The following is a 20,726-nucleotide window of genomic DNA, read 5'->3' as shown; positions in this document are numbered from 1 at the left end:
GAACTCTGAGATTAAAGTCAGAATTCTGAGAATAAAGTCAGAATTCTGAGAATAAAGTCAGAATTCTAAATTAGAAGTCAGAATTCTGAGAATAAAGTCAGAACTCTGAGATTAAAGTCAGAATTCTGAGATTAAAGTCAGAATTCTGAGACTTTTTTCTCAGAATAATAATAATAATCATAAAAAAGAAATTCAGTGGCCCTAATCCTCTTCCGTAGAAACTCATCCTGTTTATTGAGATTATTTAAAACAGAAACTGGGAACTGTAGAGGGCTCCAATGTAAACATGAATCACTAAAAGACTGTTTATTGAGAAATAAGCTACCACATGGGTGACTTCCATCTCAAAGGTCATCTGTTTTGGCTTAGAAACGCCATGGAGTGAAACTTGCAAAATGGTCTGTGGCAGATGTTCGTTATTCTTGCCCACCCTGTTTCCCTTTGCTCTTACTTTTGAAACACAGACAGACAACTGGCTCTAAGTAAGACAAAGGCAACATTTGTTTAGTATCCCAAGTTAAAGTGGACATTCATTCTTCAGCCACCAGGTGGAAACATGTGTCAGGAAACTATGTAACTGACCAACTTCTTGTATCTGTGGTTAATGCATATTTGACCCTGTTTATACATTCTGCCAATGCTGCTTCAATAGTTAGAAAAAAATATTAGGTAGATCCAAGAAATAAACATTTTATTTTTTTGTTTTAAAATATTGAAACCTCCCACATAAAGGAGCAAAGCACCTTAAAATATCAGTATTTTATTCAATATTTATGTTTATTTGATCGCTCTCCTCTGGGTATATGAATTGTATACTATAAACAATGCTGCGATGAGCTAAACTTAGATTAGTTTATTTTGCAAAAAATGTATTTAATTAAATGTTTTGCAGCAGGTCATCTTATTTTGTAATTAATTCATTTTCCAACTACAGCCATTACACCCAACCTTTGCCTGATCATTTGCTTTTTGTGGAAATCATGAACACAGAGGAGAAGATTCTCTCACAAGGGCTTATCTTTATTACAATAGAACATACACATATATATACAGGAGACATACAAATGCTTGGACAGAACAGAGGTTGGTTGTGTGTTTAGAAGCACTTTCTGTGGACAATGGAGGGGCCTGCCTCATCATACTCCTGCTTGCTGATCCACATCTGTTGGAAGGTGGACAGGGAAGCCAGGATGGAGCCACCAATCCAGACGGAGTACTTCCTCTCAGGGGGAGCGATGATCTAGACATCAAACAAAGACCATTTAAATTGTTTTTAAATGTTAATGTTACTGATGTTGCGTGATGACTTGTTTCCTTTGCAGTGATCTCACCTTGATCTTCATGGTGCTGGGGGCCAGGGCTGTGATCTCCTTCTGCATACGGTCAGCAATACCAGGGTACATGGTGGTACCACCAGACAGTACATTGTTGGCATACAGGTCCTTACGGATGTCAATGTCGCACTTCATGATGCTGTTGTAGGCAGTCTCATGGATACCAGCAGACTCCATACCTGTTAGGACAAGCAAAACTCATGAGTGTTGACTGGGATTTTACGTAGATCTATCAACAGACACATTTGCTCCTTTACTTACCAATGAAAGAAGGCTGGAAGAGGGTCTCTGGGCAACGGAAACGCTCATTACCAATGGTGATGACCTGACCGTCGGGCAGCTCATAGCTCTTCTCCAGGGAGGAGGAGGAGGCAGCGGTGGCCATCTCATTCTCAAAGTCAAGAGCTACATAGCACAGCTTCTCCTTGATGTCACGCACGATCTCACGCTCAGCTGAGGAGCAGGAAAGTTCAGGAATTAGAAACAACACTTCTCCAAGTAACACAATCAGTGAGAGTGCCATGGTGGTTTAGACATACCAGTTGTGACGAAGGAGTAGCCACGCTCAGTCAGGATTTTCATCAGGTAGTCGGTAAGGTCACGACCGGCCAGATCCAGACGCATGATAGCATGTGGCAGAGCATAACCCTCATAGATGGGGACATTGTGGGTGACACCATCACCAGAATCCAGCACAATACCTTTAGCAAACAGAGAACAGGCCATAGTTAGTCTGACACGCATTCCTATGAAGGTGAGGATTGGCATCCATTAGTCTGCCCTCTCCAAATATGTCTCACATCATAAACTACACAATGCTGCTGACATCACTTGACACTGAAACTTTCTAGAAAGGGATTAACACCTTCCCCTGACAACAAGACAGGAATCTATCCAGGGCCCAGTTGTTCAAACGTAATCTGATGGGACTAAAGCTGTCAGATATGATCAAATCTCTATACAGAGGCTGTCCAAAAGTGAGGCATGATTAATCCAATCCCGTCCTAGTGTTTTTATCTGGATAAACACCTCCAGTTTGTGTATTTCAAAACTTTTGAGAAGATTAGGCTAATTTTGATCCCAAAAACCAGGATTAACTTAATCTAAAGCTGAGGGTTGGATTGAGACCGGATTAGTGAAATGTGACAAAACAAAAAATCCAAAAAAGTTTATACTATCATTGATGCTTTTGGCCTTATTTTATCAGTTGATCTTGAATTTCTAAATCGCTACCATGGCATAGTAGTTCAGGTACATTTGAAGGTTAGGAAAAAAATTTAAGAATTTTGTCCCCACAAAATATTTCACCAAATATCTGTTGATATGAAGCATGAAATATTCAAATGAAAGGATTTTACAGTTTGTGTGGATTTTGACACACCAAAGTTTGTCTCTTCAGAAGTTTGTATCTGGATAAGGTTTTTCTTTAGAAACACAGGACAAAAGTGAGCTTGATCCTGGATAGCAATAACAGTGTGTTCTCAAATCCAGTTAATTTTTATCCAAATCAAGCTTTTTGAACAAATGGGCCCATATAATAGACACCATCAGAGAGAAAAGTTCAGCCCTTTCTCAAGTTTGACTTTCTTCTGATTTCAATCCACAAATGTCTCAAAGCTGCGGTGTACTGACCGGTGGTACGACCAGAGGCGTACAGGGACAGGACAGCCTGGATGGCCACATACATGGCGGGAACGTTGAAGGTCTCAAACATGATCTGGAAGAAAAGCAAAATGCTATTTTAATATTTTTCTTTATTCTTTTTGACACAACTACAAATGAGTGAAAGAAACAGAAATCTTTGGCTGGAACGTACCTGAGTCATCTTCTCCCTGTTGGCTTTGGGGTTCAGGGGGGCCTCAGTGAGCAGGGTGGGGTGCTCCTCAGGGGCCACACGCAGCTCATTGTAGAAGGTGTGGTGCCAGATCTGTCAGAGGAAAAACAACAGCTGAAGTCAGAACTGAAACAACAACTCTTGTCTGAACAAACAACAACCTGCTCCTCTAAATAAAGATCCAAACTAAACACAAGAAGCTTTTACGATCAGTGCCAGGCTGTGAATTCTCAAGGATGTGATACATCAGCTGCCTTGAATGTTGTAAATGAGTCAGGCTGTCAACACACCTTCTCCATGTCATCCCAGTTGGTGATGATGCCATGCTCGATGGGGTACTTCAGGGTGAGGATACCCCTCTTGCTCTGGGCTTCATCTCCTACGTAGCTGTCCTTCTGACCCATACCCACCATCACACCCTGGAGGAAGATACAGAAGAGGAGCATTAGACACAGAAAGACGATAGAATACGTTTTTCATTGGTTAAAGAGGTTGGATTTAGGCATACCTGGTGGCGGGGCCTTCCAACAATGGAAGGGAAGACAGCACGGGGAGCGTCATCTCCGGCAAATCCAGCCTTGACCAAGCCAGAGCCATTGTCGCACACGAGGGCGGTAGTCTCTTCATCGTCGCACATGATTAGGCTTTACTGGGAGGGATGGTCTGAAAATTTGAAGGGTGGGAGTGAGCAAAAACACAAAAAGAGCATGTATCAGGCAGGGTGTTGGGAACAGCTGACTAAACTGACCACCATAGAAGACATAGCAGGAAGGCCTGTCGTAATTAAACAATCACAGACGCTTTATCACTGAGGTTTTTCGATAATGGGATTAGATCTGCTATATCTGGAAGAGTCAACAACACAATCACTAAAGCACTCGTGTGATTAAAATTTGCACAAGCTGTGATTTAGAGGCCTTTGAAGACCTGCCAACGCTATCTCACAACTGCTTTAAAGGAATTATCACATTCAAACCCTAATACAACCCCACTTCAACTGCTCCTATCTATAGTGAGCTAATTAGACATGCCTTTGGACGCTATTTTGGTGCTAACCTTCCTGTACAACTACTGATACTATATCTCCACATGCATGATTGTTCCTGGGACTTCTCAGAGCTGCTGAGGTAGCACCAAAAAGGGGCATAACACACAGACCTGAGATCTATTTTAAGCTCTGTAACTCCCTGCTGTGCTTAACTGGGTGAAACAAGTGACACACGGATGTCCTGCTATTTCAGGTACTAGGGGGTCTTGTCTGAGAGCCAGGCCTGAACCCATCTGTTGCCACACTGTGACACTTTCGTTTTGCTACATGGCTCAGTGCCCCAGCTGCCTCCTCACTTCATTCATTGGAGTTTAGGTGAATTTGAACCCTTTCTGTCTGGCTTTTTTTGCTCTAATTCATGCAAAACATGTAGATGATCTGTCTTAAAAAGTTAAAACAAAGTTTGTCTATGCTAGTCAACAGAATGTAACCATGCAAGGGAGTGCCATTTAAGCTTACGCTGCTAATTTCATCATCAAAATGTAATGTTAATAAATATATAGTTAGTCTAGTTCTGTTCTAGTTCTCATTAGCATTCCCAGCTTGTAAAAACAACTTATTAGCTGCAGTTTCATCCTCCATTCATTAATTCCAGCATCATCAGCTTAAGCTAGTGGCTTCTTCAAGCCAAGCACACAGACAGCACAGATATGCAGTGAGTCAGAGGAGCATGCAGTTAAGTGTACTCACCAAGGTGCACTGGGAGACGGATGCTTCCACTGGGACGAAGGCTGAGGGTGAGAGGAGCCCCTTAAATAAGACCCACACTGGGACCAGGAACCAGGGGCGGGGCTGAGGAGTTCACACAAGTCCAAATAAGAGCCGCAAGCTGAAAAACTTGACAAGACACAGGCAAGGCTGTTTTACATACTGTACATGGACAGAAGTGACTTAAATGTCACGGTTTGGAAGAAAATATGATAGGGTGTAAAAGCTATATTCTGCTTCTTATTATACTCTTTTAATACTAGAACATGGAACTACCTCTGATAAGAGTTTGTTTCTGAAATTAATACTCTGCATTTCTCACAAAAGAGATTATTGCACAAATTAAATGAAACATGCAATTTAAAACTTTTAAACTATGCTTCCATTCATGTTTATATCATAACAATTTCTTTATATCCTAAAGATTACACAGCAAAAAAGGCAAAATCAGAATTTTAGAACACTGTATTATCTGGTACTGATAAATAATCATAGTAACACATCCTCTAACACACACGTCATATCTCTTGATACGTTTTGATATACTCATAGTCACCCAAAGGGCCAACAATGATGACACAGCCATGCCAGCGTCACTGGTGTCTAGTTAAGGAAATGAAAACATTGTTTATGTGTGTGCACCACGCTGCTGGTATGTGAACTGAGCCTCCTCAACACATGGAACAGCTGATGGTAATGCCAGCCGGGCTCTGCGTCTCATCTGGGTGTCTGAGTGGCCTGTCTGTTTCAGTGCCTCAAGCTGATTGGCCCAGCTGTCTCCTTGTAGGGTTATGGAGAGCAGCGAAGTCATGAAAGTGCAGCCACTGAGCTGTGAGTTTGCATAAAGGAGCTCTATATTTGAGCCACCCACTTTCATGTATGTCAACCTACATGTATATTGTATCTTATGAGGTAATGCTTGTATCCTGCACACAGGTATCACACATGCATTTTAAAGATTGTTTTTTGTGCAACGTAATTACTGAAGATGAAAAATCACAAATAGGTGGATGGGGAAGATCACTCATACATTTTGGCTCCATATTACTACAACCCTACTTCCAAGAAGTTGGGACACTGATTAAACAGTTGATAAAAACAGATTTTGGTAGTTTTCTAATTTTTTAAACCCTATATTTGATTGCAAAAAGACAAAGGCAACTTACTTATCGACATATCAAATTTTGCAAACTGAAAAATTGTATAGTTTTATGAAAAATAGATGCTTGTTGCCAGCAACAGGTTTCCAAAAAGTTGGTGTGGGGAAGGCAAAACACTGAAAAAGCTAAATGCTAAAGAAAGAAACATGGAGGAACATCTCCCAACTAATTAGGTTAATTTGCAACAGTTTGGTAACCTGACTGGACCAAAAAGGGAATTCTAGAGAGGATTGAAAGGTTCAAAGAATCTGGAGAAATCACTGTACAAAAGGGACAAGGCCAAATAGATGGTTGTGGTCTTCGGCCCACAGGTGGCACTGCATTGACACAGACATGGCTCTGTAGTGGAAATCACTGCATGGGCTTAATATCACTAGAGTTGTCTGTGAGCACAGTTTGTCGATAAATCCACAAATATAGGTTAAAATAGCAAAATGCAAAGAGGAAACCATTCATAAATACAATCAAGAAAGAGCAATAAAGTCTCTGCACCTGAGCACATTAAAGATGGACTGAGGGGAAGTGGAAAACTGTTTGGTGGATTGACAAATCAAAATTTGACATTCATTTTGAAAATCATGGATGCTGCGTATTCTGCTCTAATGAGGAGGACTACCCGGCTTGTTATCAGCGCACAGTTTATAAGCCAGCATCCTTTATGGTACAGAATGCCCATTGGATTGGATAGCATACACACCGGGGAAGGCATCATTATTAGTGAACAATAAGGGAACAATAAGGGTTTGCAGCAACTCATGCTAGACAGTGCCTTTTTCGGGGAGGACCTTGCATATGTCAGCAAGACAATGCTAAACCACATTCTTCATGTATTACAATAGCATGACTCTTTAGTAGAAGAATCCTGGTGCAAAACCGGCCTTCCTGAAGTCCTGACTTGTGACCCACTGAAGACATTTGATGCATCATGAAATGAAAAATATAATAAAGCGAAGCCTGAATTATTGTGTCGATGAATATCCAACAGTGTTCAATACATTGTCTTTGCTTAATTTTCAATTAAACATAGAGTGTCAATGATTTGAAAACCACCAAAATCTGCTTTTACAGTGTCCCTACTTTTTGGGAATTGGCGTTATAGGAAAACTTTCTCAGATATAAACCAGCAGTGTATGCAATATGAGTATATATCATAGCAGGTATATGAGAGCATTCTTCTGCTGCAGGCTTTCCAACCAGATATGAACTCCCCTATTTATAGCCAAGTCTCTATCTCCACAGATAGGAGCTGAATGCAGCTGAAGCATCTCACAGTTATTGAAATACCAGAGAAGACTTGCATGGATTTAATTAATATTGTTTTGATACGTTAATAAAGGAGATGTGACTAACAAGCTGGATTAAAGCTACCTAGCAACAATAGGATAACGTGTTAACTGTTATCCATGTTATGGATGTCATTTGTTCTGCGGCTTAGCACATACAATATTATAGGGTCCTGGACCTATGACCAGCTATCTCAGCTTGGTTTTGTTCATTCAGATGGACAGAGCAAGATCAATTCCTTGTTTTCTCCTCATGTGGTTATAACAAAACAAAAGCTTAAAGCTAGGGTTGGTAGTCATGGAAAACTAGCATGAATTTGAATGTAGTATTTCCTCAGGACGATGTCTAACCCCTCCCCCCCCCCCCCTCGGAGCTCCTCCAAAACGACGACGCCCCCACTCACATGCAAGAGCGCCACTGATTCGCAACCATATGATCGTGACTGATTCAAAAGCGGTCCTCAGACATCGTTTGTGTTTTGCACTACGTCAACTCATGTCTCACTCAGCGGTAAGAAAACACCAAAACATTATCATAGTGAAAGTTAAAAACACAAACAAACATGAAATGTACGCGCAGGAGGCGGGCAGAAAGGCAGGACTGGATTTGATTGGTTTCATAATTTGGATCCTGATGGCAGGGATTGGTTGGTGTTTTCCCAGGTTTACTCCGGCTGTAGATAGCGGCTTTTTTTCACTCTTTTCTTTTTTTTAATGAATTTCAATTTTTATTTTCATAAACATGACAGCGGTAATATATGACACACATCTGCTTGTTACAAATAATCCCACCCCCACCAACACACAACACCTTAACCAAGAGGGTTCAGCAGGTGCTATCTTTTACAGTGGCTTAGCATATAAAGGGAACAAACAACTAATACGATCCAATTGACATAGAAATAAAAAAACAATACAAGAGCATTTCTAGTTCTCGCACTTGATCTTTTGGCCTGTTAATCCCATCCAGATACACGCCCCACTTCAGAAGATATTTTTCTGTTCTGTCCTGCATCCTATAAGACATCCTTTCGTATGCAGCTACTGTGCCCAGTTCAGTCAACCAGTTCAGAAAAGGAGGTTCTCCTGGGGTCTTCCAATTCCTGAGGATAATCTGTCGTCCAGTAAGTAAGTAAGTAAGTAAGTAAATTTTATTTAGTATAGCACCTTTCACAGAATAAAATCACAAAGTGCTTCACAGGAAAATATCCAACACATTAAAAGAAACAGACCATAGCATAAATAGAACATTAGTCTGAACACAGTGGTAATGTCATTATGGCAGTTTGTATCCATTTGATCAGTGGTTTTGAAAAAAGCAGATAAGACTGCAGAATCTCCCAAAAAGTAGAGCTTAGGACACAGTACAAATTGCCTTTTTACAACATTAATAATATAACAATGAATCTTCCTCCAGTACTAATTAATCATGGGGCACGACCAAAGAACATGTACCAGTGTTTTCGTTCTTTTTTTAAGAACACATTATGTATTGATTGCCATCGGGACATAAAGATCATGTAACAGTATAACAAAAAGTGTATCTACATCTGACTACCAACCCCAGCTTTAATGCGTCAGCTCAGGATGAAAAATAATTAAATTTGCTTGCAACAGTAAATTCATACATACTCATGCAAATTAAATAATGTATCATCCTACTCTGTAAATATTTAATTCATACATTTTGTTGTCAAAAGTGTTTTACATGTTGCAAAATTGACACGTAGTCATCCAATGGGTGACTCCATCAGTTTAGGGTCAGTGCTGCCCTCTAGAGGATATTTTCCAAAGAGCAACGTGATGACGTTTCCACCTGCGACCTATGCCTGCGACACGCATTCGACAGCCATGCGCCAGCTGCAGCGTTGTTATGGTCGCTTCTGTAATAAGTTGAATATTCCCGACTAGACGCCACGGTAAAGTGTATATCTGTAATAAAGGGACATAGTTTACAGGGGAACAGAGGAGTTGGAGGGTGGCGGCGAGTCAGCGTGGCAAGCGGACCCGCTTCCTGCTTCTGTTTGACGGCTGTGGGAGTGTGAGAGGAGCAGAGGACTGCCATGTAGCTGAAGCAGAAGAATGAACAGTCAGCACACTCCAACAGATGGGACAGACGACCACACGGTCCGGCAGGCGAATGAACTAGAAGCTCTCGCCTCTATCTTTGGAGATGATTTCCAGGATCTGCGGAACAAAGATCCGTGGAAGGTCTGTTAGCTTCATATATTAGCAGGACTGTGAGCTGGTTTTGGTTGAAGGCTAGACCCATGAGGCTATAAATACCTGCTGTAATTAAAAGTGACCATCCTCATAAATCACTGACTGTGTTTTCAGGTTAAAAGACCTCCAGAGGTGCACCTCTGCCTGCGGCCCAAGGGGCTGAACACTGGTGATGAATGCTACGTGACTGTGGACTTGCTGGTCAAATGCCAGACCACATACCCTGACGTGTGAGTACTGACCCCTGACCTTTGTTGTCTAACGAGGAAACGCCTCAAATAAAGGAAACTTTATTTGCCCTACAAATTAAAGTCTCTGCAAATTATTGTTTTTCTCAATGTTATCCCTTAAGCATGATTCACATGGACACACCCACCTCTGTAAAAACTCAGAGAACAAAAGGCACAAGATGTTTTCTAGATGCACACTTCCCTCTGTGCTTGTTTGCAATATTGAAATACATTTATGCACTGTATTATGTGAATTAAATATATTTTAGTGGCAACCCTCTGGAAAAATAAACACATTGAATCTTGGAAAAAAAAAAGACATACACCCACTCTGAAACATTGTACTAATTAACTGATCTGACCTAATATCAGCAGGCCTTATTTTCATTCAAGCCAAGAAGTTATTTAAAGTCACAGAAGAATTTCACACTTGGGACTTAACCCAACAACAACCCCAACATCGCTGCAGATCCTAAATGTATCTTGTGTGTGTGAAAGAGTTGCCTTGTGACACACTATTATTTTTGTTATAAATGCAGTGCATTGAATAACACTTAAACACAGAAAAACTCTAAGGCAGATTTTGGATTTTTAATCTTGTTTACAACATTTGGTTGTGCAAAAAAAAAACAACCCATGATCCCACATGACTGGGTAAAAAATAGTTACATGCCTTTTTCATTTTCTTTCTAAACTGTGGCTTAACAGCAGCCTGACATGCCTGATATAATGCAGGCGCAGTCAAAACAAAGATGCACTGTGTGGAGTTTACTAGAGATTGTAGTGATTTCTATCTTGGAAAACCGACAGGCCTCCAGAGCTGGAGCTGAAAAATGCCAAAGGTTTGTCGAACGAAAACCTCCAGAACCTGCAGAGTGAACTCACCAAGCTGGCGGCAGTAAGATGTGGAGAGGTGAGAGCAAACACGCGCACGCAAACACACACCCATATGTAAACACACAGACTGATTTAACATACTTACCTCTCTACCTAGGTGATGATTTATGAGCTAGGAGACCACATCCAGGGCTTTCTGAGCGAGCACAACAAGCCTCCATCGAGCTCCTTCCATGAAGAGATGCTGAAGAACCAACGAAAGCAGCAGGAGAAGCGAGACCAGGAGGAGCAGCAGAGGATGGACCAGCGGCGCAAGCAGGAAGAGGAGACGGTGAGGAAGATGAATTACCAAGTTAATGTACCATCAACATTTAAATGTTACTGATTTAACTGTTAAAAAGTGCAGAATCAGATATTTATGAACCACATACTTGAACAATTTCTTATTAAAATTCTGTTTTTTGACACAAATTGAGGTGGGGTTGCATTTGAGTGCTTTGGTAAAGAATGGATCTTTTTTAACTTGCTTGGCCTCTCTCTGGGAAAGACAGGATTTGAACCCTGCTAGCTTTACCTTAAATAACTGAACTGATGCTACAATTGACTTAAAATTTTTTATTCTTGTAGGAGAAAGAAATCATGGCTGAAATCCAAAGAAGAGAGGAAGAGAAACGAGAGGAAAAGAGAAGAAAGGAAATCGCCAAACAGGTCCCTATGCTGCACTGTTCCAGCTGACTTCTGAAGGAAAACACAGTTCATGTTTGTTTTTTAACTTGTGATGTTGGGTTTTATTCACAGGAGCGCCTTGAAAGCATCGAGCAGTCAGTCTCTACTAACCCCACCCTTTTGGGAAAGAGCCCACCCAGCCCAGGTGCAGCTCCTCCTGATCCGACTGAAACTAAGAAACTGTTCGGTAATCGCCGTCGCACTACCTCTACTTCTCGTCACAGGTAAACTGCAGACCAACCCCAGTGAAAAGCTTCTCTTGTTACAAAAACATTGTAATAACTGTTGGAACTGTTTGTACTTTCATAGACGTGACACGGTAAATGAAGACAGTCATCGCCCACAGGAGCTTCTTCACTTCAACAGCAGCACTTTTGGAGAACTTGTCGTGCATCAAGGAAAAAGTTTAGGTGAGAAAAAACGTGACTAAATGGAGTTTAAGTTCGATGAAAGTTCCTCAATCCACAACATTTATCTGTTTGTACATTTGCATGCACATTTCTGATTCTGACAGGGGAAAGCGAGAGACTCCGTCGTAATATCTACTATGGATTTGAAGTTAACTCTGGAGATTTTGCTGTGATCTACGAGTGGTCGCTGCGCTGGAACAAGACGATGGGCAAGTTCTTCACCAACCAGGAGAAAGGAAAGATTGAGAGCTGCAAAAAGCAGGCAAGTACAGAAGGAAGCAGTTATTTTTGTTGAGAATAACCTTGAATGTTGGTTTTTAAAAGCAGGAAAATCTTAGAAATACTCCTGAAATTAATCGCTAATTTCTGTCCACACGTGACTTCTTGCGCAGATCCATGCAGCAGAAAACGAGTTCAACTCCCTCCTGCGGCTGGATCATCCAAATTTGGTGCATTACATCGCGCTGAGCTCCACAGAGAAGGAGGACTGCCTGGTGGTAAACATGCTGGTGGAGCATGTGGCCGGCACCAACTTGAACCAAAGCCTGATCACTCAGACTCCTGTCCCTCTGGATAAACTGAGTCATTACACAGCTCAGCTGCTGGCTGCACTCGACTACCTTCACTCTAACTCTGTGGTCCACAAACAGCTGGGTGCCTCCAGCGTTCTGCTGGACTCTGAGGGAAACGTTCGATTGACGGATTACAGTTTATCAAAGAGGTTTGCTGATATCTGCAAAGAAGATATTTTCGAGCAGGCCCATGTTCGTTTCTCAGAGGAGACGAGCATGCCGACCAAAACGGGGAAGAAAGGAGATATATGGAATTTGGGGCTGATGCTGCTGGCTCTGAGTCAGGGGAAGGAGGTGAACGAGTATCCAGTGACGGTGCCCACTAGCCTGCCTGCTGACTTCCAAGATTTCCTGCAGAAGTATGTATGCATGGATCCCTGACCACCTTTAAATCTTTTCAACCTGTTTACTCTAAATATTGTGCTGTGTATGACTTTAGGACTCACTCATGCATCTTCTTGATCAAACTGCAGTGTTTTACATTTATGTTCTATTTGTCCTTCTAGAAAACATTTCCGTTAATTTCACCACACTGTGAACATTCTACCTCTTTCTATGAAAAGCAGACTTAATGGAAAATGATGTAGAGTAAAAGCTAACATGGCTGTGTTAAATACTTGATTCTGATTGGTCAATTGACCATAACAAAGTGGATTTATCCTCATTAGCTAAAGCTACATCAGGGACAACCTGATCACAAACGTCATATCAAATCCATAACAAATGAATCTGGGAAAATGAGTCCAGCACATTTTACCTCTGCCTGTTGACACTGTGGCAAAAGGTGTTTCAAATGCAAATCCTAGAGAAGGAGAGCTGAATTAGTGAACAGAAAGTTGGAAATAAATATACCTGCAGAAGTCCTGTTCAGCTTGACTGTCGTTACCCTCAATTAGCTCATCAATCAAATGTTCAATAATGTAATTTTCATATAAAAAAGGCAGGTAAATGCATGAATAAAAAATCACCAGATTAGTGTTAAATCATGGAATAAGAGGGACTACTGTTTTTTTAGCTGTATAAATAAATCAATTCAAGACAATACATTCATCTTAAAATCCAACTATGGGACATTACATTTATTTTTTGACTGACCCTCCGTCCAAAATCTCAAAAATAATAAGCTTACAATATTCATAAGTGTTAATGGTTTATACCAGGGGTTCTCAAATACAAATCTTAAAGGGCCACAAATAATTTTTTCAATGAGCCAAAGGTCCATTTAATGAGGTCGGTCAGGCAATATGCAATAATACTGTAATATTCAAAAGAAAATGTCCGTTCAAAATAACAACAAAAATGTGAACTACAGTTGTGCTCAAAAGTTTACATATCCTGGCAGAAGTTGTTATTTTTTTGGCCATTTTTCAGAGAATATGAATGATAAGAGAAACACTTTTTTTTCACTCATGGTTAGTGGTTGGGTGAAGCAAATCATTATCAAACAACTGTGTTTACTCTTTTTATATCATAATGATAACAGAAACTACCCAAGAAATCATAAATTCTGCCAGGGTATGTAAACTTATGAGCACAACTATGTTCTTGTTGAGTGTTTTTGTGTCATAGATGTGTCACGAGTCCTGCTTGCAGCTTGATATGATGATTTCAGTGCATTAATCTTGTAGTTCTTACCTCTGAATTTTGAGGAAATGTCTCTTCAAAATTCCTATGCTTCGTCTCGAAGCCATTTCAAATTGGAAATCTTCAGCACAGCTATAGTCTCCTGGCATATTAAGCACATGGTGTGGTGGTTGGAGGGTGAGTGAATTTAAAAGTTTCACTCCATTCTTCGCTGATTTTCACCATCCACTTGTCTTTGAGCAGTGAACCTGGAACACCATTTTCGTGCATTCTAGGGGTCCTACAGCTGGCAAAGTGCCAATATGCGCACTGCTCGAAAAAAGGAAAGTGAAAGTTAAAAATTGCACTCGCAGCAGTGACCCAGTAACAGCCTGTCTGCATATCGTTGACATGGAGACAAATCCCAGTAAACACGCAGTGACCTGACCAAAACACAGAGTGAAGGAGTAACAGTTTGGGGGCCACAAATAGGCAGCCGGCGGGCCGGATGTACATATTGAGGACCTCTGGTTTATACGGTTAAAAAAGTTATGACATACTGGAAGAAAAAATGGCTGTTTTGGCAGCTTGCATTTAATCACTTCATCTTTCTGTGGAAGTTTTGTAGATCAAAAACAACAACATAGAAACAATCAATCTTGTTCCTAATGTTCTTGTTTGCTTTCATAGGTCATAAAGGGGCATCAGTATTAATTTCTGTCTGTTTCATAACCAGATCAAAACTCCTCACTGGAGCTTTAATTGGTGCAGTTTAAAGTTGATTCAGAGATATATCTGCACAGTGGAACAGTCCATGATGCTGTTTGTTTCTTTCTCACAGGTGTTTGTGTCTGGTTGATGCTGAACGCTGGACCGCACAGCAGCTACTGGAACACTCCTTCCTCAAGCCTCCTTCACCCAAAAACCTGCCAGAGTACCAGGAGGCCAGCCCAGAAGGTATGAAGGTGGACTCCTTTTAAAACTCCCCACCAACCAAAACATTTAGAAGATGCTCATTTAACTTTTGAGATCAGTTATCTCAGTTCTTGAAGACTAATTTCTTCTTTCCTCTAATCAATTAACTCATCATTTTTCCAGATCTTCCTGAGGACTTTCCCTCCTCAGTCATCCCACGGAGCCACATCCTCAATGCTCCCTTCATCTCCGGGGTGCAGAGGCAGTTTTCTCGCTACTTTGATGAGTTTGAGGAGCTCCAGATGCTTGGAAAAGGAGCTTTTGGTGCTGTGATTAAGGTAAGAACTTACATTACATTAGCTTGTTGTTAATCCTCTGTGTCGTGTCTTATATGTCTGTTCTTGTCCTCTCTCTCTTTCACCTCCAGGTTCAAAATAAACTTGACGGTTGTTACTACGCTGTGAAACGCATCCAAGTCAACCCCGCCAGTAAACAATTCAGGCGCATCAAAGGCGAGGTGACGCTGCTCTCGCGCCTCAATCATGAGAACATCGTCCGCTACTACAACGCCTGGATCGAGCGGCACGAGAGTCCCTCGGGGGGAGATCTGAACAGCAGTGACAGCTCTGAGCCTTGGAGCCCTGCCCACAAATCTCCTAGGGCTAAAGAGAGTCCGCGGTGCTTCAACGAGCTCGGCCTGCCTGACAACGTGGAGGACATCGCCCCGCCTCCTGCTCTGTCCAGCTCTGTGGAGTGGTCAACGTCTATTGAAAGATCCTCAACCGCCAAATGTAGCAGAAACCAGTCAAGTGATGAAGAGGATGAGGATGATGAGGAAGATGTGTTTGGAGCCTCATTTTTGTATGCTTTCTATTTATTTGTTTGTTTATTTATTTATAGCAGAAGGTACAAGACTTTCTCCTCACAAATGCATCTTCTTCTTTTTTTCCCCCTTGCATTTAAAAGGCCGTCAGACAGTGACTCCAGGAGTGACATCATCTTCGACAACGGCGATGAAAGCTTGGATGAGATTTCTCAGGTTTGAACATTTATTCTTCTTTTCATCACTCTGTTCCTGTCAGGTTATCAAACTCTCTTTCTTCTCACAGGTTGAGCCAAGCAGAAGAACCACAACTGAAACAGAGACCACAGACTCAGATCGACCTCTGCTCATTGCACATCACCTGTACATACAAGTAAGCATCCCCTGCAAGTCCACTTTGTACCACTAGAGGTCTCCGTCTTACCTCTAATGTATGTTCTTTCCTCCCTGACAGATGGAATACTGTGAAAAAAGCACTTTAAGAGACACCATTGATCAAGGTCTGCACGAGGATCAACATCGGTTATGGAGACTTTTCAGAGAAATTCTGGACGGGCTTGCTTACATCCATGAGCAGGTGTCTATTCATTCATTTCTGTCTTTCTTTACTTCATTTTGGATCCCCATTAGCTAATTCCAAGGTAGCAGCAACTCCTCCTGGGGCCCACTCATATGTCTTTATCTATATGTGTTCATGTGTTTGAGTTTAAACCAGAGGGTGTATGTTATGAACAACTCACTCCACTTCCTCATAGTTATGGAAATTTGAGCAACTTGTTGTGTTAGTACTTGTTAAGTTTCCAGTTTTCTACCTATCCATTGCACACAGTGCCACAGTAGCTGCATACTGCAAAAGAGCTAGGACCCTCACGATGATAGGACCCACTCTGGTCAATATGTCCATCAGTTGTTGCTTGTTGGGCTCAAATTTGTGGAACATGCATACCTTTGATGTTATTCTGGAGCAACACTGAATAGTGCTAGTCATTTCTTTGGATTATTGCAAAAATATGATCATACATTTTTATAAAACAAGCAAATATTGTACATGTGCATAAAGGGAGCATATTAGTCCACTCCCATGTTGCTAAAAGTAGTGAAACAAGCAGGGAAAATACCTTGAGTTTGCAATGGGGAGCATATTCCAGACATTAAAACCTCTATATGAAACAGTTTGCATCAAGGAATTTGTCTGTTAACATGAAGGAGGTGGGCTTTTTACCCTAAACTGCATCTGTTTTGTAGCAGGAGCTCAGAATGTTTTGGCATCACTTTTAGAAAGCTGTAAAGTCGTCCATCATTTTATACAGTCTGTGGTTTTAACCCTCCTTTTAAAGGAAAAGTGTACCATAACACCCAACATCATATTTAGATATCCAGTTTTAACATTTTCTTTTCATAGTAATTTAAACTTGTATCCATATCTCTCTCACTCACTTAGGGCATGATTCATCGGGACTTGAAGCCTGTCAACATTTTTCTTGACTCTCAAGACCATGTGAAGATCGGAGACTTTGGCCTGGCTACAGACCATCCTGCTAATGTGGTATGTACTGCAGCTAACACCCTCACCCTGCTGAGAGTCTTCATGATAGATTTACTGTGATGTGACTGTGTAAAGCTGTGTTTCAATGCTATGCAAACTATTTGACCAGTATTAAAAATATATAATATATGTATGATGAAGATGTTATGGATGTACTGAAGGAGGAACTGTTTCTGTGTCTTAGGCTGCAGGAAAATTTGACGTGGAGGAGAGCGGCTCAGTAGTGATGTTTAAACCAGACCCAACAGGTGCAGGAAGTTCAACAAGATCCATGCTCTCTAGCTTTTGTTTGATGTCCTTCTCTAAAACTATTTCTGTTATTATTCTGCAGGTAACATGACAGGCATGGTTGGCACTGCCCTGTATGTAAGCCCTGAGGTTCAAGGAAACACCAAAGCCACCTACAACCAAGTGAGATGTCAAATATTTTTAAACATATAATAAGAATTTATGTTTATGTAGTTGCTTCCATGTCATCTTTGTCTTTCCTTTTTGTTTATGTCCTCAGAAAGTTGACCTGTTCAGCCTTGGAATCATCCTGTTTGAGATGTCCTACCGGCCCATGACCACTGGGGCTGAACGCATCTCTGTCCTGAGCGAGATTCGAGTGGTGCGTTCAAGTTCATCAATATTTTTATGGCCATGTGGGGCTGTTTGAAACTGTTTCCACCACTGATCTAATTTATTTCCCCACGGCAGGAGCCGACCACCTTCCCTGAGGACTACAACGAGTATCAGCAAGGAACACAAGTGAGAGACTTCTAATTTTTTCGGGGAAAAAAATCATGAAATATTCTCTACTTATCTAACAATATAACTCCTCTTTTTGTCGCTCTTTTGCGTCTGCCAGAGGAAAGTGATCGAGTGGCTGTTGAACCACGACCCCGCATTGCGGCCCACCGCTCAGGAGCTGCTAAAGAGCGAACTGCTGCCTCCACCACAGCTTGAGGAGTCGGAGCTGCATGAGGTTCTGCAGCACACCATGGCTAATATCAACGGCAAAGCTTATCGCACCATGGTGGGCCAGCTGTTCGCCCAGAACACAACTCCTGTCATGGACTACACCTATGACATTGACCTGCACAAGGTAAGGATACTGCTGAAGATGACCCTGTTTTATTTTAGGGCCACATTGTTTCACATTTAAAGATACGTATTAAAAAGATTAAGAGAGTTGATTGTTGGTACAAAACTTTAAAAAATGTGCTGAAACAAAAAACGAAAAGCCAGGGTAAATAGTGCCTCCTCACTCTGCCTGAAGGTGTCACTGTAGACATATATATAGCTGCACTGACCCCTCCATGCTGCTTCCCTCATCTGGTCTGTGTAAGAGTCCAGGGAGGCCTGTAGTTGCTTAATCGATGTCTCCTGAACCCTAACAGAGGCTGTTTGTTTTTGCTCTCCCTGCAGGGCAGCTTCAGTTTCAACGGTGCCAAATTGCAGCAGTATGTGCACGAAACAATCACCAGGGTCTTCAAGAAGCATGGTGAGTACATGATGATTGTCTGATGCGTGTGAGTGTGAGCCTTTGTTGACTCTTCACTACAAACCACTTGGACTCCTGACCCGCTGGAAGCTCTGTTTTTAGGGACCCTCACATCTGCTCCAGTGAGCGGCAGCTAAACAATAAGCACACTGTTGGGCAGTGCAGATTCTGTGCAGGTGGTAGGGCTATTTTTGCGCACACTGCTGATGATGTCCAGCTGGTATTATTTGTTTATGCGCTCTGTGTGTCTGCTCACACGCATCAGCTCTTCAAAGGTGAGGGTAATGTTATCGTATGCAGATGCAGCAGTAACGCATGCTGTTTGTTTTCAGGTGCGGTGCGTCTCCAGACACCGCTGCTCCTCCCCAGGAACAGAAAGCTGTATGATGGCAGCGAGCCGGCCTGCTTCATGGATCACAGCGGAATGCTGGTTACACTGCCCTATGACCTCCGAGTGAGCCTTACACATGAACACCCAAAACACACACACAAACACACATACACACACGTGTGCATGTCTGAACTTGCACACCAACACTAATTACACAACTATTTGCATCAGCAAATGCAAACACACATCGTGTGAGGGTGCAATCAGCAGCCTTCTTCAGATCCTGCTACTTCAGGAAACACTGAGGTCTAAATGGTTGTTTCCACACTGTGATTGATTACAGCCTGCTATGCACTGACTTCACTGTCATTACACTAAAACAGCCATACCAACCCTTCTCTCTCTTTTTTACCCTAGATGGCATTTGCAAGATTCGTTGCCCGCAATAATATAACACATCTGAAGAGGTAAAGTTTTATGATGAAACATGTTTAATGACAGTAATCCTTTTCATAATAGTGATGATATTGTTCATGTATTACTTCAAGTGTCTATCACAGCTGTCTTACAAATTTCACAGCGACAGGCCAGGAGCAAATGACTCCATTGTGTCATTTGTGCTATCTTATAATTCAATGTTCTCTGTTTTATAAACTAGAAAACTGTTTGCAGCTGTGCGTCAGTTCCAAACTTTAAACTGTATGACCAATAACATATTTTGTAATTCATATTCAGAACTAGGAAAGTGTTTTTATGATGAGGTGATTACATCTATAAATAACTGCCAAAAACATCATGAAGGATGTTTTTGTTTTTGTCATATAATTAAATCTTAATTCCCATAAAGGCCAAACTGTCTCAGTTTTCATTCGTAGGCCTGAACTTATGTGTCAAAACGAAAAGACAGCTCATGTTCAGAATTTCCGTTCTTGCTTCTGTTGTCAAACAGTCACTGCTTTTTCTTTGTTGTCCTCAAGGTACAGCATCGAACGTGTTTTCAGGCCCAGGAAGCTGGACCGAGCTCACCCGCGGGAGCTCCTTGAGTGCGCCTTTGACATCATCGCACCCGTCACTAACAGCCTCCTTCCTGACGCTGAGACCATTTACACCATCTCCGAGATTGTCCAGGAATTCCCTGCACTCCAGGTTAAACACATGAGCAGCCTGTATTATATATAATCCAATGAGTCTGAGCCGTGCCACATTGTTATGATTCACATTCCAACCCTGCGCTCTGTTGATGCATCATTGTTCTTTTTCCTGCGGAAGCCATCATCCCAACCTGTCCTGTTTTTGTTTTTTCCTTTTTTACTTTCCACTCACATTCCCAGCATACCAAAGTATGTGTAATCCTGACAGATTTACACTGGATTTATTATTTACATAGTAAATCTGTTCTCTGCAGCTCTGTCCACTTCCTTCCATGCCTCCCAGTACAGTCCATTTCCTGTCCACATATTCCAGTCTCCAGTCGCTGCTCTTCTGCATGTTTCATGAACCCTCTCAACCCGGGACCTGACCCCTGCTTCATCCTTTAAAGATAATATTTCTGATCCTCAGGCAGCCTCTAGTGTGAAAGCTTTTAAGTATACGTGAGTCAGACAGAATGAGAGGGCAGCCTGACACGTGGTCCATTATTCACTGAGAGGCACATTGTACAGTAGTAGTCTATAATTGCAGCTGAGAGGGTTAAAGGT

The 20,726-nt window shown here is 41.7% G+C and overlaps 2 protein-coding genes across 2 annotated transcripts in view; one reads left to right on the top strand and one right to left on the bottom strand.

Annotated features, from left to right (window-relative positions):
- Positions 1 to 999: 999 nt before the first annotated feature.
- LOC117806474 (actin, alpha cardiac muscle-like) lies at positions 1,000 to 10,871 on the bottom strand. Its single transcript, XM_034675426.1, has 10 exons — positions 10,803 to 10,871; positions 4,907 to 5,053; positions 3,677 to 3,831; positions 3,459 to 3,587; positions 3,151 to 3,261; positions 2,967 to 3,051; positions 1,874 to 2,035; positions 1,596 to 1,787; positions 1,332 to 1,513; positions 1,000 to 1,240 (listed from the first exon to the last, which is right to left on the bottom strand). The coding sequence occupies exons 3-10, from the start codon at positions 3,803 to 3,805 to the stop codon at positions 1,097 to 1,099; spliced, it is 1,134 nt and encodes a 377-aa protein (XP_034531317.1). The 5' UTR covers positions 3,806 to 3,831; positions 4,907 to 5,053; positions 10,803 to 10,871; the 3' UTR covers positions 1,000 to 1,096.
- Positions 9,151 to 20,726, top strand: part of eif2ak4 (eukaryotic translation initiation factor 2 alpha kinase 4) — a 26,040-nt gene continuing 14,464 nt past the window's right edge. The window contains exons 1-25 of the mRNA XM_034675422.1: positions 9,151 to 9,578; positions 9,705 to 9,820; positions 10,631 to 10,733; positions 10,815 to 10,988; positions 11,285 to 11,365; positions 11,456 to 11,607; positions 11,693 to 11,793; positions 11,898 to 12,055; positions 12,186 to 12,724; positions 14,770 to 14,885; positions 15,027 to 15,181; positions 15,271 to 15,704; positions 15,810 to 15,882; positions 15,953 to 16,039; positions 16,121 to 16,243; positions 17,108 to 17,212; positions 17,397 to 17,460; positions 17,544 to 17,623; positions 17,721 to 17,822; positions 17,912 to 17,962; positions 18,063 to 18,299; positions 18,623 to 18,698; positions 19,031 to 19,152; positions 19,447 to 19,496; positions 20,007 to 20,175. Of these exons, the coding sequence (XP_034531313.1) occupies positions 9,450 to 9,578; positions 9,705 to 9,820; positions 10,631 to 10,733; positions 10,815 to 10,988; positions 11,285 to 11,365; positions 11,456 to 11,607; positions 11,693 to 11,793; positions 11,898 to 12,055; positions 12,186 to 12,724; positions 14,770 to 14,885; positions 15,027 to 15,181; positions 15,271 to 15,704; positions 15,810 to 15,882; positions 15,953 to 16,039; positions 16,121 to 16,243; positions 17,108 to 17,212; positions 17,397 to 17,460; positions 17,544 to 17,623; positions 17,721 to 17,822; positions 17,912 to 17,962; positions 18,063 to 18,299; positions 18,623 to 18,698; positions 19,031 to 19,152; positions 19,447 to 19,496; positions 20,007 to 20,175 (3,597 nt within the window). The 5' untranslated portion in view covers positions 9,151 to 9,449. The remainder of the gene's footprint in view (positions 9,579 to 9,704; positions 9,821 to 10,630; positions 10,734 to 10,814; positions 10,989 to 11,284; positions 11,366 to 11,455; positions 11,608 to 11,692; positions 11,794 to 11,897; positions 12,056 to 12,185; positions 12,725 to 14,769; positions 14,886 to 15,026; positions 15,182 to 15,270; positions 15,705 to 15,809; positions 15,883 to 15,952; positions 16,040 to 16,120; positions 16,244 to 17,107; positions 17,213 to 17,396; positions 17,461 to 17,543; positions 17,624 to 17,720; positions 17,823 to 17,911; positions 17,963 to 18,062; positions 18,300 to 18,622; positions 18,699 to 19,030; positions 19,153 to 19,446; positions 19,497 to 20,006; positions 20,176 to 20,726) is intronic.

Source organism: Notolabrus celidotus, chromosome 22 (genome assembly GCF_009762535.1).
Source record: "Notolabrus celidotus isolate fNotCel1 chromosome 22, fNotCel1.pri, whole genome shotgun sequence".
Lineage (NCBI taxonomy): Eukaryota > Metazoa > Chordata > Actinopteri > Labriformes > Labridae > Notolabrus > Notolabrus celidotus.
This window is presented reverse-complemented; position numbering and strand designations above follow the sequence as displayed.